At 42.0% G+C, this 24,510-nt stretch overlaps 1 protein-coding gene and 1 long non-coding RNA gene across 5 annotated transcripts in view; one reads left to right on the forward strand and one right to left on the reverse strand.

Annotated features, from left to right (window-relative positions):
• Window positions 1-24,510, reverse strand: part of ADCY8 (adenylate cyclase 8) — a 216,254-nt gene that overhangs the window by 100,820 nt on the left and 90,924 nt on the right. For all 4 annotated transcript variants that reach the window (XM_014831341.3, XM_014831339.3, XM_014831342.3 and 1 more), the window contains exons 5-7: window positions 17,682-17,809; window positions 3,005-3,163; window positions 1,112-1,382 (exon numbers count right to left, since the gene is read on the reverse strand). In XM_014831341.3, the coding sequence (XP_014686827.1) occupies window positions 1,112-1,382; window positions 3,005-3,163; window positions 17,682-17,809 (558 nt within the window). The remainder of the gene's footprint in view (window positions 1-1,111; window positions 1,383-3,004; window positions 3,164-17,681; window positions 17,810-24,510) is intronic.
• On the forward strand, window positions 11,607-15,508 carry LOC139039940 (uncharacterized). The gene is made up of 3 exons (XR_011493378.1): window positions 11,607-11,746; window positions 12,667-12,790; window positions 13,183-15,508. It is a non-coding gene; the product is annotated as an uncharacterized lncRNA (long non-coding RNA).

Below are 24,510 nucleotides of genomic sequence, written 5' to 3' on the forward strand. Positions count from 1 at the left end.
GAATCTCAGCATTTTTAACCTTTTCCATTTTAAATGTCTTTAAGCAGACAGATTTTTCTTACCTACACGTTAATGAGAAAAGTCCAGGTCCATGGATTAAAACAATTAACCCACATGTGTCTTTACATGTCTCCCGACACTATTGGTTTGGTTCATTTGCTTCATAGTACTCTCAGCTGTTGTTCAGCTCAGGAGCATTTCAGAAACTGTCTAAAAGTCTTATATATTGGCATTTTTTTTTTGCTTCTTCAAAGAAGTATGGTGGAGTCACACCATTTAACTTAAGTGAATTCAACTATATGTGCTTGGCCCAAATGGTTAAAGGGAAAATCCATATTGGAGCAGGTGGTTTTGCCTACGCTCTGAGTGACCATTCTGGGCAGGGGAGCATCTCTGAATCCACTTTAGTTCTCTCCCTTGATCAGCCTCAGTTCTATAGTGCCTCTTGGAATCTGAGCATCTCATTGGGTTTAGTGTGATTCTGGTACTTGAAGAAACAATTTTTAAAAATAAGGTGACTTACACCTTATGTATTGACTTTGTTGCCCTATTTCACATATAAGATGCAAATCCACACCATATAAGAGTGGGGTCCTGTGGGTGGCTTTGAAATTGCACACTACTCCCGAATGTCCTTACCCTCACCCTGGGTATCACTTCGTGCTGCTTTTATATCCCCAAATCAACAGTGCCCTCCTGATTTTAAATTTCAGAGGGCAACTCAGAACTAGCCTGCCAGCTAACTAAAAAACGGCATTCTCATGGACGTGGTCTACTTCTATTGTTAGTTTAATAACATCAGGTTTATATTTTCCAGCATGAGTAATTTCTTCTGGTAAAATTACAATTCCGCTTCACATGACATTTATTTTTAGCGAGGTCAAAAAAAAGGGCGGGGAGAGGGCGTTGAGAACCTCTGGTACTTCCGACATTTCCTGAAATTGCACACATAGGTTAATTCTGTCCTGAGGAGACATGTTTGATCACTTGCAATTATGGTGCTCAGCAGAGAAAAGGTTAAAGATGAATCGGTTTTCCCTGAGGCATCAGGGTTGGAGGTGCACTGGAGCATGCATTCGCGGCTAACCAGAAGAAGGAAGCCAGGACTTACGTTCTGTTTCCCCACTATGTTATCGAAGGGCAGTTCGGGGCTCCAAGATCCTTCCGTGAACGTCGCCCCACTGTTTCTCCTGTCTGAGGAGCTCACGGACTCCTTGACAATGTCTTCGGGCAATGACAGCAGACTCTCTTCAGGCTGCTTAATTAAATAGGTCTCTATATTATGCTTCCTCAAGAATTCGTTCCTCTCTTTCCCGTGACCCTCTTCCACGTTATAGTCACCGTTGAGACAGTCCAGCGTGGCTTTGGAAATGTGAATCCTCCTGTGTGCACAAAGCATAGATTATCATGCATTCCTGACGTAGCCAGCAAAGGCCATTGCTGTGTTTTGTCCTGTGCAAAGCCAACATCAGGGCCGCACGTGGGTACACCCAGGACATGTTCTCAAGGACAATATTTATTCCTTTGAAAAAGCAGAAAGAATAAAAGAAAACAGAAGTACAAGCATAAATCAATGAACAGGGTATCACTGACTTCACCCCAAGGGACACTGCAGCCTCTGAGAAAATACAGCCCTACTGAGCCACACTTAGGCACTTTTTTTGTTTTTTCTTATTCCCGTCAGCCTGATTCCAGCAACCTTTAAGAATCAGTGATTTTTCAGTGGTGTTGACTGTATTGAAAAAACAAGTTCCTTAAATGTTTCTGAAACAAATGGCAAATCTTTTCCAAAGCACCATGCAACAAAAGTTCTCTTAGTGTCTTGAATTCCTATCATTTCAATTGCTATATATTTGTTCCTTGTTTCTTCAACTTGTCTGTAATCTTCTTAGAACAACAGCAGGTCTTCTAAGTCCACAAGGCTACAGGGAGGGTCCTTTGGAGAAACCACTGTAAAATGCAATTTCGCCAGAAATGTGTATAATGCAAGAAGCAGAGAACAGAGCTGTGGACATGTGCAGGCTGGCAGTTGGCTGGGCTCACTCACAAGGTAAGTGACTCATTCCCACACAATCATCAGCCACTGTAGCCCATGATTCAAAATTTTTTTTTTGTAGCAAAACAACAGATGAAATCAAAAGCCTTAAGGATCAGACTTGAACCATTGAACCATGGAAATTGCACATGATAAATTATCCTGCGGAAGAGGTTTTCTGTGCTCATAACTGTCTAATTCAATCAGACTATTTATTGTGCTGCATCGTGGTCTGCATAGACTAGTGTGGTAGTTACGAGCATGAACTCTGACCAGATTGCCTGGATTGAAACTCTAGCTCTACCACTTGCTAGCTGACAGATCATTGGCAAGTCCATTTTCTCATTCCCGTAAAAATGGGAAAAATAATAGTACTCATCTCTTAGGGATGTTGTGAACATTATAAGAGTCGATTAGTATAAATAAGTCAAAATAGCACATGGTACATACTATAAAAGCAAATGCTTAAATTATTCTTATTTTCAAGGTTCAATAAACTTTTCCAGGCCACTAGTACCTTTGGTGATTGTATACCCACTGGTCCTTGCCAGCAAAATTTGGAGAGCTGAGTTTTCAAGGAAGGGGCAGGTCAATAAGTCTTAACCCTGGCTACCCTTGAGACTTGCTTTGAGAATTTAAAATAGATTCTGCTTTACATGAACTGGCACGGGGTCTGGGCACCGGTATTAAATGCTCCTCTGCTGGTTCCAATGTGAAATCAAGTCTGAAAACCAATGCTGTGCGAGGCTGGGTCCTGAACACTTGAGTGTCATCCCATCATCCTCATTTCCTATGTGAATTTCACTGGATTTTTGGGACCAATATTAGTATGATGTTTTTAATGTCTTATCTCCTCCAAAATAATTGCTTATTTGATCTATAACTCTGAATATGCACATGGGAAACCCACTGTCACAACGTGAGCAAATGACGAAAGTTAAGCAACAAGAGGGCTTTGTTTTGGCTTACCCCGGGATTCCTCCAGATTCAAGTTTGTTTGCAATGTCCACATCCCAAGACCAGACATCAAACTGCCACTTCCGTAGTCCCAAAACGCCACATAGCACTGAGCCTGAGTGAATTCCGATCCTCATGTCAACATCATGCTTTGTCCTTGACCGTACATACCTGTTGACATAGGTGAATGGAGAGACATGTGCATAAGGCCTGAGTGGGCACCCTTGGCCCTGGCAGCAGCCCTGGTCTTGGCCACTCCATAATTTCAACTTCTGCCCATTCAACTGCCACCTCTTGCATGAAGCCTTCTTGGATTACCTGATGGCTGGAGGGATTCTCTTCCTCCTCTGAAGTCCCGTAGCCTTCTGCCTGAACTTTCAAGGGTCCTTATCACCTTGCTCTGCAAACCCACTCATCCTATCCTCTCTCTCAGGGAATGGCATCAGTGTCTTTCTCTACCCACCAGTTCATAAACCTGGGATAGATTATAGATTCTGCACTTCATCTCACATTCCATTTCCAACCTAAATATTTTAATTTTTATGATGTTTCCTTACCTCCATTCCTCCCACCAACATTCTGGTTCAGACCACCATCATGCTTTGGTCTTGGGTCCAGGCCTCAGCCTGACCTCCTTTCGGCCCACGTTCTACACAGCTATCACAAACACCAATATGACCTTGTCACTCCATCATTCCCTTGCTTAAAACTCTTTACTGGCCTCTTAACTCCTTGCAGCAGTGGTCTCCAGGGTAAAGTGCTCACATTGCAGCACTGAGCTGGGTCATCCATTGGGATGCAGGAAGAGAATGTTAGAACTTCCATTCATAGCTTTTGTTTATTATCTTTACCAAAATTTGACATATGGTTGACCTCAGCGATCTTTCAGTGTCCATGTCCAACGGTCCTCTGACTGTAAGCAGGGAGGAGGCATCTTGAGAAAAGAGGAGGAATTCCACCATTGAGGGTTTCCTCTAAGCACACACATCCCTTCTTCACTTTCAGAGTATTTCAAACAACTTTAGTCTATGACTGAAATAATGTCATTTATGTAGAGAGAAATTCAAATGGCAGAATATAATACTTAAATATAGAATCACTAGAAAAATCTTCATTGCCTCATAGAAATTCAATGGCTATTGACTTCAAAATGCCTAAAAGAGTTGTCAGACTTAAAGATGATTTATCACTTTTCTTTGACAAAAAGGCAAGTGCTCCAAAATAGTTCACTTTTTTGTGATAATGGGCTGCCATTAATATTCCCTCTATCAAATATTTGGAAAAAGACAAACTTTTTAAATTTGTTTATCCAAGCTAAAGATGATGGTTTAAGAAGAAATGAGAGAGTAACAGCTTTTTACAAAAAATTCATGGTCTGAAGAGAGAAGTTTGAAAATGGGAGCTTGAAATGATTTTACCTCTTCGGGAACCTGGTTGTCAAACATAAATTACATCATCTATCAAAATTCTTAGAGCTGTACATTTACTAAGTTGTTTAAAAATCTTCCAAATGAAGAGTTCTGGTGGGGTGTGAACCCATTTGTTAAAAGTACAAAAAAATCTATTGCCCTCTACTGAGCTTGTAAAGATAACTCACAGACATCAGAGAAGAAGAAAATTTACGACAAGAGTTACACAGGACTTTGGAATAAATGACTTAGAAAACACAGTCAAGAGAGCAAGGCTCCCCAGAATCTGCCTGTCTTGATCAGATACATATTCAGTTAGCTCTGATAGCCATTAGAGTCAGGTATAGAAATAAACTGAATTTGGAACCTGACTTTTGCAATACTCTATCACTAACTATTAAGATTTTTAAAAAAAGAATCAGTTATGTTCAAACCCACTGTTTTTGCTAAAAAATGGTAAAAGCAGAAAGATTTTTGTATTGTCATTAAATTAAAAATATTTAAAAGCATTATTTATTTCATCATTATTCTTTAAAATCCACATTTCATGTAGGTTTTATAGCATATGTTTTTAAATGTATGAATATAATTGATAGAATAGAAAATGAATACAATTTATAAATTATAATAATTATTAAAATCTGTTTTGATAAAGATGGGGGATCAAAGCATTCAGAAACCACTGGCCTATGTAATAAAATGGAAAATTCCTAGTCTGGCACACAAAGTCCTTCATGATCTGTCCTGTGCCTCAGTTGTGTCTTATTTCTCATGCAGACGTTAGACTCCAGGCATCCAAACTACAGGTCACTGCCTCAGCCCTGTGCTCCTTCTCCCCCCGTGGGCCCATGATGCTCCATCAGTCTGGAACGTCCATTCCCTCATTCAGTTGAAGTCTGGATTATGTGCCCTTCCCTGTGTTCCAACTTCATCCCACGCAGGCAATAATGAGGTGTTGCATTATAATCATCTGTCTCCTCTACTGGATTCTTAACTAATTGAGGGTAGGGACTTTGCAGGTTCATTGTCATATGTCTCTCTTAACCCTATACTGCGTCTGGAACTTAGCCAATGCTCAGTAAGTGTTTATTGAATGGAAGGATGGATGGATGGATGAATGGGTGGGTGTCCGTACTCACTATTCATGTTCCCACTTATCTAAGCTCTTTGATAAAGAGTATAAGCTCCTTGAAAGCAATATTCCTGTCTGAACAATCCTTGCATCTCTCACAGCCTGGAGCATCATGCCTCACATATAGTTGGGTTTAAAAACATGACTCCCCTTTTTTTGAAAAAATAAATAAATGAATGAATGATTCCATGTACAAAACTGGATCTTTGTATTCTCTGTTCCGAAAATGTTGTAAGATAATACAAAGTTATTTAAACAAGAAAGTAAAGTTGAGGTGGGTTGAGAATGTAGAAACAATGAAACAAATTAGATATTAGGAAGACAGTCACAGACATAAGAAAGAATGCTGGTAGCTAAAGGGTGAGATAATTCTTGTTTCTAGTGATGATTCTAGCTTCTGGGCCATTATTTTAATGTTAACTTTTAAGTTAAAAACTACATAGTACCCTTCATCCACTGATGATGAAACCAGTAGAGTCCATTTAAAAAAATTTAACAAAGCAAGAGGAGAAACAGCATCCAGCACTTGAGAGGAACATTTCAGTTTCTGATGCACTTTCCCAGTGAGTTTCTGTGAGGCAGGTTATAGAGAGAGGTCATCTGTGCTGTCCACCCACTATGTCTTGTACTGCGATATTTCAGCACATGGTAGGACTGCACTTTCTTATATATTTCATGTTATTTTTGGCCAATAAAATGTGAGCGGAAGTGATATGGGTCATTTCTGGGAAGAACCTTTTAGAGCCTGACCAACCACACTCCTCTTTTTTTCCCTCCCTTCTGTGTCTACCATTAATCAAGGATGCTGGGTGATGGAGCCTTCTTAATCAGGGTTATTGAATAAGGATGAGGTATAGTGGTAGCCTGCCACTCTTCAATTCTCCCAGAATGGACAGGAGATGTGAGTGTAAAATAAATCTTTGCTGTTTTGGGGGGATGTTTTCTACTTCAGCATAACCAGGATTATACTGACTATACAATCGTCTGTCCCAATCCACATTCTTCTCATTACATGAGCATCACTATAGTGTAGGGGTTAATATGGAACCTAGCACCCTGCTACCTGAGTTTACATTTTGCTCTGCCACTTACAAGCTGCATGACTTCAGGCAAGTTACTTAACTTCTATCTATAAAATGGGAGTAATAATATCAGTGTCAGGATTAAGTGAATAAACACGTGTAGAGAGTTGAGAATAGCGGCCAGTGCATACTGAGTACTACTTGGCTGCTAATCATATACGAAGGAGCTGCAGCCAGGAAAGCAAAAGGATTTTCTTTTGGCTACATAGCTGGTAAGCAGGATTCTAGGACTAAACTTGGGCTGTTGTGTTTTTAAACCTCACGTTCTTTGCAACACGGCTACTGTACGTGGCTTGTGATCCTGGGCAAATAGCTTAATCTGACCCTGAGTTTCAACAGCTATGAAATAAAGCTCTAGCTGATTGCTTCACTTACAGAGCCTTTGTGAGTCCCAAAGGAGATAATGGAAGTTAAAGTGCCTTGCCAACTAATTGTGAGGGACTGCTAACAGCACACCGTGCTAATGCCATTAGGTAATTAACATCATACAGGGAATGCACTGGAACATCTTAATGAAAAGACATTTAGGCTTTTTATTTTCTTCTATAAACAAAAATTATAATAAGAAGACAAAATATCTTTATTGTACTGTTTTTTTCTTTCTTTTTGTTATGTCTAGGATTTGAGTCAAAAATAGGAATGAAAATATGTAAAAGTCACGGATAAATTACAGACATTGGTCCTCTTTGGAAAGGCTACCCATTGGTTGTGTAGAACCACAAACACAACCTGTGTTTCAAGATCAGTTCTTGAGGGGAGGACCTCTGAGCATCCAGGAAGCTAAAATGGAGGGAATTCTACACTGAGTTAGAAGTCCTGCTCAATTCTTCCAAAGCAGAGCCCCAGGGATGCTTTGCTGGGCTTCATCAGCCACAAACAAAAAGAAAATGACTATATCACCTGCATTATAAACATTTTCTCTTTCTTCTCCACCGACTCTGAGCTTCTGGAGGGCAAGAGTACCATCTTTCATTTCCACATGCCCAGCACTTAATACAGTGATTAGCACACAGGTATAGTCAGTGTGCAAAAGTATTTACCGAATTAATGGACAAAGCTCAAAGGCTTTCTTGCTTTATAGCCCTATGTTGTCCCAAGATGCTTCTAACAGTCCCAGAGGAACCACAGAGGTAGGTGCCTTTGGACGTTGCCAGTTGGAGAGGGGGGCAACCCTAAACATCTTCCTCCTTCAAACAAAGCAGCTTTGCTCTCATCTGTTTTTCCTGGTAGGTTTCCATCAAAAATTTCTTTTAAATAAAGAATCCACTTAATTATTATTATCTTCTGCAGCTCTATATCAAGCTAGGGACCAATAACGCAACAATTAGCCAGCAAAAGATTGAAGGAGTTATTTCTTTTAATTGAAGTATTAAAGAGGAGTGCTTGGTAGATGGTACAAGATGAGGAACTCTAGAATTTTTCTTCCAATTTAAATACTTTAAATGGTTCTTTCCTAGGCAATTAATCAATCTATAGAAGGCAGTGGAGGAATGACAGGAAGCATAATCTAGTAGCTGTCATTGATCTGTAGATTAGACTTTCTACTGCTGAATAAATGGATGGATAAAGAGAAAAAATTCAGCAGAGTAGCAGTTTGGTACTGTGGGATGAAAGACTTCCAACTCCTTAGCTTTGGGCAGAGACTGAAGTTCCAATGCTGGATCCACCACTTGCTGGCTGTGGGAGCTGGAGCAAATGACATATATTCCCCTTTCCCCTCTGTAAAATGGGTTCCATATCAGCTTCTCAATGCAAATCACTCTTAACACTACCAAGCGGCACAGAGTCTGCATTAAAGCAGGCTGGATGTGAAGCTGGGTTTCTCCACTTACAGGCTGTAGGCCTCGGGCTAGTTGCATTAGTCTATGATTCCAGTTTTCTCAGGTGCAGTGGGAAAGAAAACTAGCCCTTTGCAGAGTTGTTAGGATGGTTTACAAAATCATGTATATAAAACACTTAACTTGGTGCAATTTGAACACTCAAAATAGTAGCTACTACTAATTTTTGTTAGTAATAACAACTTATAATTACATGATAATTACACAAGTTAAATCAGAACTCCCCCCCCCAAAATTATGAATTGATCACTTTACCCTTTCCTGCTAAAACTATGCCTGCATTAGCTCTATTCATATCAAAATAGCTTCAACCAACCCATGTAATATACCACCTGGGGAGTCCTAGGCATAAATTGGTTCAAAAAGAATGAATGTAGCAAGAACTGAGTGATTGGTCCTTGACTACCTGGAAGAAACAGTGTCCTTGAACATTCTAGAAGAAAGGAAAAGCAAGGACGGCGTTAGTTATGGAAGTCAACTATGGTCATCATGAAGGTATGCTGTGCAGGTGTCAGATCTTATCTTTCCAAGAACCCTGTGTATCATCACTAGCACTAATTTACAAATGAGGAAACTGAGTCCCAAGAAGTTCCTGTCTTTAGGTCACACAGCTACAGGTAGAACAGCGGAATTTCACCCCAGGTGTGTGAGCCTAAATCCAGTGGTCCACTTCGACTACTTTACACAGCTTCTTTTTCAGGCGTCACATGGACACTGGGGTCTGATCTGGTTTGGCCCAATAGGTGGATGACATATTCTCTACCACTTAATTCAAAAGTCAGCAGACTTAGAGTGCTGCTTTGTAGATTCCAGACTTCAGTGAGGCTACCTCAGGAGTCACTCACTGGAGGAGTGGAGGCTGCCAGCACGGTTGCCATGGAGCCTGACGTCGCCTTCAACCATGATCCATTCTACAGTGTCTACTGGACTCTAGCATTAGATTGTCTTAAAACACTGGGCCCATCTCCTTCTTAAGAAGTTTGAAAGCTACCATATCTTATCCTAGCATGGAAGCTGCAATTTCACGAAGTGCTTCGCTTTGATGCCCACAGTGATTCTGAGAGGTAGATAGCCATAAGCATTACAAATTTCCATTTCCCAGATGACGTAGCTGAGGCTCCAAGAGAATGAACACACATCTATTACATCTTCTGTGTCCCGTCTTTTATCTTCATGATCTCATTTCACCTTCCTAACCACCCTGTATGCTATATATACAGCTCATTTATTCATTCACTCAGCAATTGTCTCTTGAAGACCTCTGCAGATATAAGCAGTGAACTAAACAGATAAATTAGAAAAATCAGTTCCTGGGGGCTGGCCCCATGGCCAAGTGGTTAAGTTCGCGCACTCCACTTAGGTGGCCCAGGGTGTGGATCCTGGGCACGGACATGGCACTGCTCACTAGGCCATGTTGAGGTGGCATCCCACATGCCACAACTAGAAAGACCTACAACTAAAATATACAACTAGGTACTGGGGGGATTTGGGGAGAAAAAAGCAGGAAAAAAAAAAGAAGATGATTGGCAACAGTTGTTAGCTAGGTGCCAATCTTTAAAAAATAAAAAAAAAAAGAAAAAGAAAATCAGTTCCTGTATTCATGGAGCTTACATTAGGATGGCTTACCCCTATTTTACAGCCAAGGTAGCTGAAGTGGGGAGGGGTTAAGTCGCTCACTCAAGGTCAGTAAGTAATGGGCCCCAAGGGGCACTCATGGATGCCAGACTCCAAACTGAGTGATCTTTGGCTACTTCGCTGCTGCTTGCACTCCCCTCAGCATTAAACTCCTGCTTTTGGGGGTGGAAAGGTAATAGGAAGACCTAATGTAGCATTCCTTTTCAAAAACAGTGTGGACCTAATGAGAGAAAGTGAGAGAAATGATCCAGCCCCTCATTTTCCATCACAGAGCTTTATGTTCTTCTCTCTTTCTGTAAAAATAGGTTTTTAAAAAACTGAAGTTGCCCTAAATAATGTGTGTGTGTGTGTACTCTATAAATGCAATCTTATTTAAACTCACAAGCATTTTCTTATGCCGTTGACTATTAATGCAAACCATCATTCTCAATCATCATCCATTTTCCTATTTGGTAGTATGCCAAAATTTATCTATTTCCCTTTTTTTTTTTTTTTTAGTCTTTTTTTTTTTTATTAATGTTATGATGGATTACAAGCTTGTGAAATTTCAGTTGTACATTTTTGTTAGTCATGTTGTGGGTACACCACTTCCCCCTCCGTACCCTCCCCCCACCCCCCCTTTTCCCTGGTAACCACCGATCAGATCTCCTTCTCAATATACTAATTTCCACCTATGAGTGGAGTCATATAGAGTTTCTATTTCCCTGTTTTTGGATGTTCATGGAGTCAAATGAACATGAGTCAGGGTCTTTGCTCTGTCACTTACAAGCTGTGTGTCATTGGTCAAAAGTTATTATCCTATCAGAGCTTCAGGCTCCTCCTCTGAAAATTGGGAAAAGTTAACAGTAGTTTCCTCACAGCGTTTTTGACAGTATTGGATGAGATAAGTAGAAAGATTATTTAGTATAGTGTCGTGTATATGGTGAACATTTCATCAATATTAGCTGTATCAACTATTATTACTAGATATATTCAATCTTTACCATTATCAACAATTTTGCAAGAAAAAAAAATCCTTGTCCATCGACTGACGACTACTCTAATTGCTGCATCTTTAAGAGCAGTGTGTGGCCTTAAGGATGCTAAAGTTAATGACATTTCAGAACAAGGTGAGAAAGGAGGTTTTAGGGGGAGAGAAACAGTGAGAGAGACAGAAAGAAAGAAAGGAAACAAGGGAAGTAGGGAGGGAGAGAAAGAAGGAGAGAAAGAAAGAGCAAAAAGGAAGAACGAGAGAGAGAGAGAGAGAGAAGAGAGGAAGAGATGCCAAGAGGCATGCAGGGGGCTTGGGCATTCTTGCCTCAAGTGAGGGAGGCAAAATAACTCCTTTTTTTCACTCCGGTCCTGCCACGTTGCTTGGCAGAGCCCCCCTGCCACAAGGATTAAGACCTTTGCTCTAATTAACCGTTGGGGAAAAGCCAGGTCCTGCTTGGCATTCTGGTGTCATTCTATGACTTCTTAGCAACTGCACTGAAAAGACCAGGCTCTGCAATTTTCATTAAGATTCATCAAGGAAGAATTTTGTAGACCATTAATAAAGATATTGCCTATAACAGAGCCCACCATCAACGCTGGTGTCTTCTAGCTCTCGAGCCTCCCCAAAAGAGACCCAGGGCATGTGAAGAGGAGCCACCTGGAGCCACTTTTCAATCTATTTAACGGTACCATTATCTAAGCCTATTTTAATTAATTTAATTTTATGAATAGACATGCATGAGATGGTGCTAAATGCTTCATTAGAAATAAAGTTACATTCAATCATTTTTCTTGCCAGACATCTAGCTAATATCATGTTTCTAAAATCAAGTATTCTTGAAGAAATGAATTTACTATGAGGCTTGATTAAGGCTCATTATCTTGTTATTCTCAGATGTTTACTGACTTTTCTCCTCTCTCAATATCGGTCCTGCTAACTTATTAGGGACATATGTGAGATCTCCTAAGCAATACGTTGATCCTTTGGGTATTAAGGGTAGGTTTCAGGTATCAGAAGCAATTGCAGAAATCTGAGGATGGGATGCGGGATACCATAGGGGTTAAGGCCAATAGCTTTGGAGTCAGATGGTTCCAAGAGGGGTGCTCTTCTTCTGCCAGACTAGTTGCGTGATTCTGTACAATTGCCCAAACTCTGTAAGCTCCAGTTTCCTCGTTGGTAAAGTAGGAGCCTACTTTCAGAGCTTCAACAGGTCAGGATGTACCCACACCGCTGTACGGGTTGTTTTTGGCTGACATCCGTTCTCACTGGCTGCCCCGGGCTATTCTGATTAGTTGCTGCTACAATCATACTAGTTGTTCAGTATTTTGCCCACCACCCCTGCCTGCCTCCAAGGATTGTACGACGACTTAAAGAGATAATGCATGTAAAACACTATTTCAGTGCTTGGCATAGAGAAGGTGTTCAATGAATCCAGCCATTGTCATTATTTTACTCAAATAGAACAGAAGCCATAAGGAAAGGAATAGGTTTCCGTAACTTAACTGAGCCAAATTTTCAAGTGTCAAAACTCAGCCCTAACTGCAACATTTACAAAAATATTTCTATGGTCATAATATGCCTGCTGTCTATTTGGATTTTCAAAAGGACACGCTGAGGTTGGATTTTATGATCCTCATTTCACAGAAGAGGCCATGCAGGCTCCGAGAAGTTAATCACCCTCGTCCAGAGCCGTACACCCAACAACAGGAAGAAGCAGGGACCAGATTCGGTGAGTTGACTACAGCTCAAGGGCTCCCTTTGTTCACTCAGCACGTTCCCCATTAGTCACCTTATGGTACGATAGTCTCTCTTTCAGGGAACATCGCCATGATCACAGCCAGCAACAAACTCTATCTTTGATAATGTGGAATCCTGTCCACAGTTCTTGGAGCATTGTCAACTGATAACTAAGTTTATGGTACCCATATAAGTGTTTGGTTTGATTTAAATTTCTATGTCACACATTGTCTCTCGGGGGACTCTCAGGGTCTCAGCTTTGGGGTGTTATCACTCTTTCCTTTCTATTTCATAGCTGCTGCTCTGTTTCAAGTCCTGACTTCTCTCCCCTGGATTGTTACAAAAATATTTCCCAACCTTGTGCCTCTGCTTCCTCTCATGCAGAGTCAACTGGAGAGAGTGTTACGTATCTCCACAGTTACCTGCCTCATGGCCACATCAGAACATGACACTTTCCTATGATAAGTGTCAGTGACTTCCCATCGCCGGAGGGATGAAGCCCCAGGATGTCTTACAAGGTCACCAACTATCCCTGCACTAAAACTCCAGCGTCTGAATTTAGAATAGTAGTGATCATCAAGGCCTGCTTCAGGGCTTAACACACACATACATAGACTTGCACAAATATGCACATGCACACACATATACACATACACACGTATACAAACACACATTTATGCATATACATCCACACATCTCCACACACACCACACATATACACACATACCCATGAACACAATATATACACACATACACACATTATGTACACACTCGTACACATGCAGCATCTGCCATTCTTAACACCTAGGATGGCACACTTTTCATGCCTTTGTTTCTAGGGAAAAAACATTGATTCTTGGTCAAAAGGACCACCCTGTAGATACCCCAGGAAAAGACAATAGACAGGAAAAATTGTTCCCTTATGCTGTATTTCTGCTCGTGCTTGATAATCGCTCACTTGTGAAACCTGCTGAGGCTCTAACTAGCAGCAGTCCCAGCCTTTTCCTCATTTCGGCACCCTGCCTCCACCGTCTGGGCTGCAGGAGAACCTCCATCACATATTTGGACTGATCAGTGAGCAGGAACCATGGTCATTTTGAGTGTTGGTTTGCCATCTGTGGAAGAATTATAAATCTCACCCAAACAAGGAAACTTGGAGCTGCTGGGACCCAGAGAGCCAAGATCCAGATGCTGTCTCACCGTCAGCATCAGAGCACCAGGCTCTCACTGCCTTTCTGCACTCTGGGGACTGCTCTTGGGATTCCAACTCTGAGGAAGTGCCAGAAGGAGGGACGAGGAGAGACCCTGACAAGCTGGGAACAATACCTCAAACAGGCATCCATCTCTGATGACAAATATACAGGACCGCCATCTGATCTGGGGACACCAGTCAACAAATGGTTTATTGATATTGACATTATGTTACAACACGTGCAACATAATACTATGAATTGTTCTGGACTTTATGGCTTCTGTGGAGTTTTCTGGTTGGAACAAGAGCCTTTGAGGCTGAAAGAAAAACTGGATCTCGTGTTAGCCATAGTTGGTTAAGAGGATTGATTTTTTGATAGGACTGTGTAACTGGGATTCTCTTCCACACACATTCAGGTGCAAATATTGTCTGCCAGTCATTCCTCAGGGTGCAATACTTGACGGTAAAAGTGAAAACTCTAGAAGTGGGAGCCAACGGCAACCGAGTCTCGCATAATTCCAGAGCTCTTGTTTATCCCTCTGCATCACGCTGTGCTGTTAACTAGAACAATTAATGCTGGACCTCAAGTCACCTACATTATAATCAAGGAGTTGTTCGAGTATTAATAGACTCTGACTCATGCAGTTGAAAAAAATATCCTACTGAATTGTCTTATTTTAAAGGAGTAAAAGCAGCCCTTAATAAACTAATGAAAGACAGCCCTTGAGTCATTTCAGCCTATCCAAATCTCAGTTCTCACTCTCCCTCCAGAACTTCAGAAAGGAGACCTTCAATTGGCTCAGATGGTCAGGATGGATAAGGTCCTCTCCTGAGAGACAAATGATGGTGCTGTAAGGATCTTAAAGCATTTTGATAATCAATGTTCATTTCTTCTGCAATGCCATCTCGGCAGCACATCTTTTGCACAAGCTTAAGATACAAACTCCTATGGAATATCTGTGGTTGAATGGATAAAGAAGATGTGAGATAATGGGATTTTATTCAGCCTTTAAAAAGAAGGGAATACTGCCATTTGTGACATGGATGAAACTGGAGGGCATTATGCTAGGTGAAATAAGCCAGACAGAGAAAGACTAATGCCCTATGGTATGACTTATATGTGGAATCAAAAAAAGAAGTCATACTCATAGAAACAGAGAGTAGGAAGGTGGTTGCAAGGGATAGAGGGGTGGGGAAATGGGGAGACATTGGTCAAAGGGCACACACTTTTAGTTATAAGATGAATAAGTTCTGAAGATCTAAGTAAGGTACAGCATGATGACTATAGTTAATAATACTGTATTGTGTACTTGAAAGTTACTAAGAGTAGATCTTAAGTGTTCTCTCAAAAAAAAATAATAACTATTTGAAGTAATGGATACATTAACTAACTTGATTGTGGTAATCACTTCACAATGTTTATACATTTCAAATCATCACGTTGAACACTTTGAATATATATAATGTTATTTGCCAATTATACCTCGATAAAAGAATTAAAATTAGAAAATAAATGTTAAAAAAAGGCTATGGGAAGTTTTCCTACTTAAACTTGATTTTTACATGGTTGATAAATCACAGATTTTCAGAACTGGCAGAGACTTCAGAGCTGGTCTGGTCCAAATGTCTCATTTCATAGACAACAACTACAAATGATCTTCCTAATGGACACCCACGGGCAAGAGAAGGACTCCTGGGTGACCCGTTCTTCACGGTATTTCCAGGGCTTAGCACAGTGCCTGAAATATGGGAGAGCTCGACAAATTATTTGTTGACTGATCTACTGATTGACTGACAGACTAATGTTCACACAGCTGTTGACATGAGTTGTAGAGCTGGTATAAGATACCAGGTCCTCTGGGTGTCCATCCTATTGCCTCCCTTGACACCAGTCAAGATGTTATCACAATTTCTCCTGGTTTGCAGGACAAAACTCAAGTGTCCAAATTAACAGCTAAGAAGCTTCAGCAGCCTTTTCTATCTACTGAAGGCTGACCAAGAGGGACCTCTGGATTGGAACTCTTGGGCTCCTCTCTCCCCAGTCCTTAGAGGAAGGAACTTCTGCATCTCTGTAAAAGAGGGGGCAGCAGCAGTGGGGACATTTACAGTCTCTTTTTCCCCCTGCCTACTTGGTCTTAGGGGTGGTGAAGGGTTAGATTCTCATCCTACGCCTCATAGCAAAGCATGCCGCCACCTTGATTGGGCCCAGGTCATGGGCTGGTTCCAGAGGTGGGACCCTGAGGGTCTGCCAAGGTACCAGGAGTGAGGTATCAGGCTCAGTATTGAAATGAGCAGTTTCACATCAACTGAGTGTGATCATTTTTAGGGAAAGGGCTTCTGTGTCCTCTTCTTAATTAGGGGTCTACACCACCTTTCCTGATGTCAACAGACATCTGCCTGAAACCAGAATGAAGTCAGGGATCTGTCAGCAAGTAGAAAGAGTCCAGCACACTGCGTTGGCCATGAGGCAGGAACTAGAAAGGGAGGCTCCAATTGCTTAGATCCTTCCTGCCCTTTCCAGGCTTGGTCTTGAGAACCAGCAGGGGAGCTGAGCCTGCAGTGCAGGGTGTGTCTGAGGGTGGGAAGTTCAGGGGTTGTTGTCCTTGCTGATCTTTAATCCATACTGACACGCTCAAGGATCACACACACGCCTGCTAGACCATACAACCTAGGTTCAAGTTCACAGGGAGCGTCTTCTGGTCTGTTTCTGGCAAGACTCTTCTTCCCATAAAAGATGAAGGCATGAGCCATGTATCCTCTCTTTACTGTCTTTGCTGTGGTTGTGGGAGGATGCAATGCTTGGAAGCTCTGCAACCATTTTGGAACCCTGAGGGGAGCTCTGACAACACTGAGTTTCTCTTCCAAAGCCATAAAGATTCTAGTTCCAAAGTCCTTGACCTCAATAACTCCTCCCACCTTGATTAAGCCTCTATTTGTCAGATACACTGACCAAAGCCAAAAGCACTTGTCACACACCCACGAAGTCAACCCTGGTTGTGGCCCTTAATGATTTCCTGTTGGCCTTAGGATAAAGTGCAACCCCCTAACGTGGCTGAGAAGGTCCTGCAGGCCATGGCCGCTCCCAGCCTATGGTCCATCTGTCACCACCGTTTTCATCCCAGGCTCTACCAGCTGCCACTGCAGCACATCCCGAGTTCTGCACACATCCATCCTGTCTTCCAAGCTCTCCACCCACCTCAAGGATCTGGCTAATGTCTACTCACCTTTCAGGAAACAGCTTAGATGGCTCTACTCTGGAGAACACTCCCCAGCACCACGGATTGAATTAGCTCTTCCTCCGCTACTGACCCAAGCATCCCAGATTTGATTCTTCACAGAGCTTTGGTACCATACTGAAATTGTCGATGCATCCATCTCTCCCCATACACTGTAACCTCCCTGGAGGTGGGCATGACACTCCCCTCGTTCCTCGCTGTATCCCCACAAGGACATTTGTAATACAAATTTGTTACACAGATAATTAAAAGTGAGGTACAACTAGAACATGATGAAGCTGGCAGGTGCATCGGTCCTTACAGGAGAATTAATGGGCAAGCAGTTTTTTGTGAAATAAGTCAAAGGGCTTCACCTTTCAACATACATATGATTTACTGCAAAGGATAGATGGGTGGTTTGTCTTTCCCATGATGCCCATTGAAGGCCGGGTGTTATGGAGGAGATCCCAAATTACCTGATGGTTTTGATCATGCTGAGGCCCATTTCCACGCAGCAGTGGGCGTGGTCCTGGCGGGGCTCAGGAAGTCCGGAAACACAGTAGTAGCAGTCTCCCAGGATTTTGATGCGAAGGCAGTGATGCTCCTGGAAGGAACAGGGCAGGAGAAGAAAGGATGGAGTCAATGGACAGGTAATTGCTTCAGAAAGGCTTGGGAACAAGGGGAGTGGGTCCAAGTGGTCTGCACCTTGGGGTCAGGGGCACCTACCTTCGAAATGCGCTTCTATTCTCTCCCTAGGAAATTAGTGGGGTACCTTAAATAGGGGTTTGAATGGCTCAGAGGTGGAGCAGAGTCATAGAAAAACACTGGATTTTGAGCACAACAGATACACTTCCCGGGTCTGTCATGCACTAGCTTTCTGATCTGAATCCCCATCATGTGAACAGGCCTGGCGAAGAGTGGGCATCCAATACGCAGGTTCAGTGTTCCCCTATGAATCCTGCCCTCATCAATGTCTTTCTTCTCAGGACGTGTCTCTGAATTAACAGTTGTTAACAGCCTTTAGCTCAACAATAAGCACTTAAAAGAACAAATCACTTAGGGACATCAACTATTTCAACTCTATTTTAAGGCCCTTCCCAACTAGGGTATTGGCACCTGAAAAGGAGGGGCTATGTCTCACACAAACTTTTATTCATTTATTAATTCATGGACTTGTTCACTGACAGAAAAACACATCAATTGGGCATCTATCATAAGGCAAGCATTGTCCCTGACACAAGGATGATTAATAATAACCCCTATGATACACCATATATTAAACAGAGTAACCCTCACAACAACCTTAACAGGTGGGTACAATTTTTATCCTCATTTCATAGGTGAGAAGTAGGGCACAGTTGCTTGTTTGGTGGACTTAGAATCATGAGGACACAATTCTTACAAAGTTTCAAAGAGCAACAAGCACCAAGAAAATGGTGCATACTTTTGTATTGGACGGGAAGAGGCTAGATGTTGCAGGTTTTAGACGACAGAAAACTTGAGGCAGTAGAGCATAGGGGCTAAGGGCACTGGCCAAGGAGTCACACTGCACAGGATGAAACATCTTCTTTTTTTTTTGTTTTGAGGAAGATTAGCCCTGAGCTAACACCTGCTGCCAATCCTCCTCTTTTTGCTGAGGAAGACTGGCCCTGAGCTAACATTCGTGCCCATCTTCCTTTACTTTATATGTGGGACGCCTACCACAGCAAGGCTTGCCAAGCAGTGCCATGTCCACACCTGGGATCTGAACTGGTGAACCCCGGGCCACCAAAGCATAATGTGCACACTTAACCGCTGAGCCACCTGGTCGGCCCCAGGATCAAACATCTTTACTGTGTGTCTTTAGCTAAGTTACTTAACCTCTGAGCCTCAGTTGCCTCATCTGTAAGATTGGGATAAAAACAGGATCTCATTGTGTGATTGTGAGGATGAAATAAAATGATGCATGTGAAGGCTTGGTACAGGGTCCAGCAGATGGAGCACCGAATCAATGTTGCCTGTCTCTGTGATAACGAGTTGGACTCCCATCTAAGATCTTTTGCATCTCTATCTGTGATCATGGGCAGAGGACTTTCTCTTCTGGTTTTCTTGGATAAGTGGGTGGTACTGAATGACCTCTGAGGAGCCTTCTAGATCTGAAGCCCTAGGAGCCTATGGGTCTATGACTTTGTGGGTCAGGGGCTCTCCTCGGGAGCGTCCAAGGGCGGGAGAAGGGAGCTGCAGATGGAAAGGGGTCCACTGAGATTCCAGCAACACAGTAAATGCCCTTGTATTGCCAAGCTGTAAAAAACTGTCCTGCTTTCCTAATCTCATCAAAAGTTGGGCCATTATGTTTGGGTAAAAAGTGATTGAAATCACTTTCCCAATGAAAAATAAATAGACAGGGAAAAGAGAATCAGAGCTGGCTGTGGTGCTTCCAAGGCTGGATCAGATCTCCAGGGCCTTGCCAGTCTTCCCAAAGGGGCACAGATGCAATCTTCAGAACCTCACAGCATGCATGGCAGTCCCAGGGTCATTTTTAGGAGTTTCAGGTTCCTGTCTGTTGGCTGCTTCAGTGCAGCTAATTTTGTAAGAGAGCTGCTGATGAGATCTGATCAATAAGGAGAGCTCAAGACCTCCAGCTGTTTCTTCTCAGACCTCTAGAGTGTCATGGCCAAAATGAAACGTAGAGAGGACTTGGCTCACTGGTCTGGCAGTTTCCAGATTTGTGGAGTCCACAGGACAGCCGTTAAAAAAACCCCAGAGGGCCTGAGAAACTGCTATAGGGTTCATTTTTGTATTATGCCAAGGAAATACGAAAAATCCGTCAACAAACAAAAATAACAACCCAGCCACCATCGACTAGCCCCATCACGTTATAACACAAAGGGCATTCTTAACACCAAAAAGCAAAAAGACATATTCCTAGAATAAAGGAAAGTTCTTTGAACTAATAAAATTAGCATTATTAAAACTCACTACATTGCTGATATATGTATATATTTTCATCTCACGACCAGAGTTAAAACTTTCCGATATTTGTTTGTGAAGGAGCATTAGGAACCACTGATGGAACCCCTTATTCTTATTTTGCAGGGAGGCTGGGAGGCAGGGGTTGGTAATTTCCATCAGCCACGCTGCATCCGCACATGGTCCTTCTCTCAGGGCAGAGCCTGCTGTGAGTGACTCAGGCTGATGGCAGTCTGGTGCATCAGGGAGACCTGCCCCCCAGTTGGCAATGGGAGGGAGAAGGGAAAGGGGGAGAGTGGAAAATGCCTTGGTCTAAGAACCCTACAGCTCCATTCTGGTCAAATTTACCAGCTGTTTGATCCTGGATAAGTCACTAAAGCCACTGATATACAGGTTTCAATTCTCCATATGTGACACGTATCAAAATAACCCATCCTGTCCTTAACACATAGCAAAGTAAGCATGGCCATCAATTAGCAATGACAATGACAACCTGGAAAGAGCCGTCTCTTGCTTCTTTCCTCCTTTGAGTTTCACAATAACAGTGAGCACAGCAGGGTAGGTAGGATTTACATCTGTTTTTAAACATGGAAATTTTGGGATGAGAAATAGGAGAAATATAAAAAATTTCCTGTACCACAGATGAGCCGGCTAAAAGTAATGATCTGAATCATGTGTGATATTCACCAACCCCTAATCAGTGATTTTTTCCGTGAAAGCAGAGATGAAAGCATTTTGGAAAAATTTAAGTAGGGAAAGGAAGTAATATTTATTAAGCACATACTATGTGCCAGGCGATGTGGCAGATGCATTACATTTGTCTTGCTTAGTCCTCAAGACCACATTCGGAGTCCTGTCTCATTTCACAGACAGCTTAAGGAAGTGAATTCCATGCAGCAAGTTAGCAGGCAGAAGTGGAATTCACATCCACATCTGTCTGACTCTGGAACTCCAAGCTCTTTCTCTACAAAACTGCAGAAATTATGGCAAAGTCCAGAATGGGAGATCTCCTGACAAAAATACATTTTGGAAGGAGCTTGTGTAAAATGGTTTATTACCCTTCTGGAGCAGACATACAACATTGTGGTGAAGATGTTCATGTCCACCATCCATTTTTCTTGTAAAAAAAAAGTGAAATTGTCAGCCTCTTTGAAAAACTGTGGGCCCAAAATAAATGGTATGTATATATACATATATAATATGTATCATATATAAGAAATATAAATATATATGAAATATAAAGAAATATAAATATATGTGTCTACGAAAGATGTCTTATCTGTCGAGTTCTGTCAGTTTCCAGACACATTTTTCATCAATTCTTGTGAGCTGTCAGATGACTTGACAGTAATATCCGAGCAACCTCTTTTTACCAGAAACTGCTTTGAAAAGTTCTTATTAAGAAAGCACGTTGTTTTGAAAAAAAAAAATATAGAAAAAGGAGAAGAAAGCAGAGTGAGGGCCTTCATGCAAATTTTGAATGGTCTGAGTTGGTCTTAACGTGATCCTTTTCCTGCCATCTTGATGGCCTTGCTGCTATGAAAATCCAGAGAATTTATGAAACCGTAGATGTAGATCGTAGATAAAAATTAGGAGATATATGCATCAAGCAATCAAACATGGTTCTTCAGTTGGGGAGGGGCAGGATTATAGGGATGTATACTTCCTGTATTCTTTACATCTTTGATGTTTGAATTTTACAGAAAGAACAACTATTGCTCTAGTAATCAGGAAAAAAATCAATAAAATATGAGAGAGACTCTCAGAATGAAAATATTAGTGCCATTAATGTCCTTTAAAAAGGGTTATAATAGAAATCATGACAATTTTTTTTTAAGGAAGATTAGCCCTGAGCTAACATCTGCTAACAATCCTCCTCTTTTTGCTGAGGAAGACTGGCCCTGAGCTAACATCCGTGCCCATCTTCCTCTACTTTATACGTAGGACGCCTACCACAGCATGGTTTGCCAAGCAGTGCCTAGGTCCATGCCTGGGATCCGAACCAGCGAACATCGGGCCGCCACGCAGAATGTGCAAACTTAACTGCTGTGCCACCAGGCTGGCCCCAAAATCATGACAATTTTTATATTGGCTTTCCTAATTGTAATTACACAAGTAACACACGAGTATATTGTCCTAGCAAAAATGAAACTGTAGATAAGTCCCCTCAGACAGCCCTCCCTAGAGACACACTACACCCCGGAAATCTGGTCTCCCTTCCCTCCTCATGGCTGCTGTGCATTCACGTATACACTTATATGTTTACATATACTTACTATTTTTCATGCTCTTTAGCCATAAATCTATTATACTATGTCTGTAGGTCTGAGACATGCTTTTTTCATGCAACAACATGTCTTGAAATTCTTTCTATGTCAATATACGAATAGCTCTCATTCTTTTTAATCTGTTGATTAGCTTTCCATCATGTTGGATTTGTTCTTTACAACAATAATTTAGGTGGCTTACAGTTTTGTCAGCAATTTAGAAAAAGGTTTAAGATGTATTGACGTCAATTGCATAACAGTAAATATGTTGTTTTACAGTTTTAAAGCCTCATAATAGTTATTTCTTCTTTCCTAATTTGGATGGGGGAGGGGTAGATAGGGACTACTTTATTTAAAAAAAAGATCAAAGACCGAAAGTTACTAAAAGTTGGCTAAGGGCACTATGAAGGGTCAATAACACTCAGCTCTGAGCAGCCTGAACCACAGGGCAGTGTGGAATTCTATCACAGTAACAGGAACTCTAACAGAAGGCTTTGAAGTTTTCCTGCATTTTAATAATGCAGTGAATAACCGGGTAAGCGCATGCCATTGACACGGGAAGTGAGTTCTCTCCAATGTGCAACATAATGAAACTCTAAAGCAAAGCATCATGGCAAGGCAGGCAGAGATCATCAGAAAGCCACAGAATTTTGATGCTAAAAGATGCTACAAGGGGCCAGTCCAACTCCCTTTTACACAGAAGCAGAGTCTGTGACTCGATTAAGTGGCTTGGCTAGGGTGGGGAACAAAAAACACTGAAAGTAAGTTTCCTCATTCCAAGATGAGTAGAATTGTTTTCACTGGCAGAGTTTCTCAAAATTTTCCAGAGAGGTCCCCTAGAGTGGTAAATACTCATGCACTCAGGGTCGGGGTGGGGTGGGGTAGGAAAGCTGGGTAGACCAGGAATTACTGAGTGCTAATGGGTACTGAGTACTTAGTCTGAGTCAGCTTCTGTGTTAAGAGATATTTCACAGGTTTTATTTCATTTATCCTTCAATACAATTCATATAGGAAACTGAGACTCAACAGAATGAATTTACACAAGTACATTCAAGTCCAGCCCATACTCGAAATCCCATGCATCTAACCCTTCAAGCTGTCCTGCATGGGCAGCAACACATCTCTGACATCTTGTATTCGATCCCTTAAAATGCCTGTGGCATTGCTTAGTGCTCAAGAGCAAGCACCTGCCTCAGTTGGCCTGAGTCACAGATGCACAACCTAGCGGTGGTTCTGAGCAGGTTACTTTACTCCTCTGAGCCTCCGTCCCTCATTCCATAAAATGGAAACAACAAAGAACCTGCTTGGTAGGTTTGTTGTGAGAAGTAAATTAGGTCACTGTAAGTCAGGGAAAACACCAGCACAGCGCGTAACACACACCAGGCAGTTTATGAATGTCTACTATTCTTATCAAAATTATAATAATTTTACTCCATCTATCTGTGCTTAATTTGATATTCATTTTTTTCTTTAAAATCTTTCAATAAGACTCATACCCCAGAAGATGGACTATAGCTTCTTGCACCCACTGGGATCGATGGCCCATGTACCCCCATCTTGCTCCTCTCCCCAACCATGTATACCATAACCAGGGTGAAAACCCTGGGATACAGGGCAAAGTCCACATTCCTTAAAATGTCACCCCGTGGCCCCCAAGATTTGTTTCTGTTTTCCTTTCAAGCTCATTTCTCGCTACAGTCTCCATGCCCTTCATGCTCTAGCAATCTTGACTGCTTAGAGTTCCCCAAACGAGCAGCACATTTTCACACTTCCCTGCTTTTGCACCATAGCTCAACTTAAAAGATGCTTCGTTGTCTAATCTGATACAGGGAAGGCGCCTGCTCTTCCTCAAGACCCAGCTTGCATACAGCCTCTTCTCCAGGTGCCGCCAGATCACCACCACCACCCCAAGCACTGACTGCTCCTTCCTTTGTCCACCAGGACTTCTGTGCCTATTATTGCTGGCACCACATTGTCTTGCAACTATTATGGATTTGTCTTTCTCCCTTACCGGACTCTGAGCTTCCCAAGGGCAGGGATTGGTTTTGTCTTGCCAGAGTCTTGCATACAACCTGGCACATAGTATGTA

Source organism: Equus asinus, chromosome 12 (genome assembly GCF_041296235.1).
Source record: "Equus asinus isolate D_3611 breed Donkey chromosome 12, EquAss-T2T_v2, whole genome shotgun sequence".
In the NCBI taxonomy this organism is placed as follows: domain Eukaryota; kingdom Metazoa; phylum Chordata; class Mammalia; order Perissodactyla; family Equidae; genus Equus; species Equus asinus.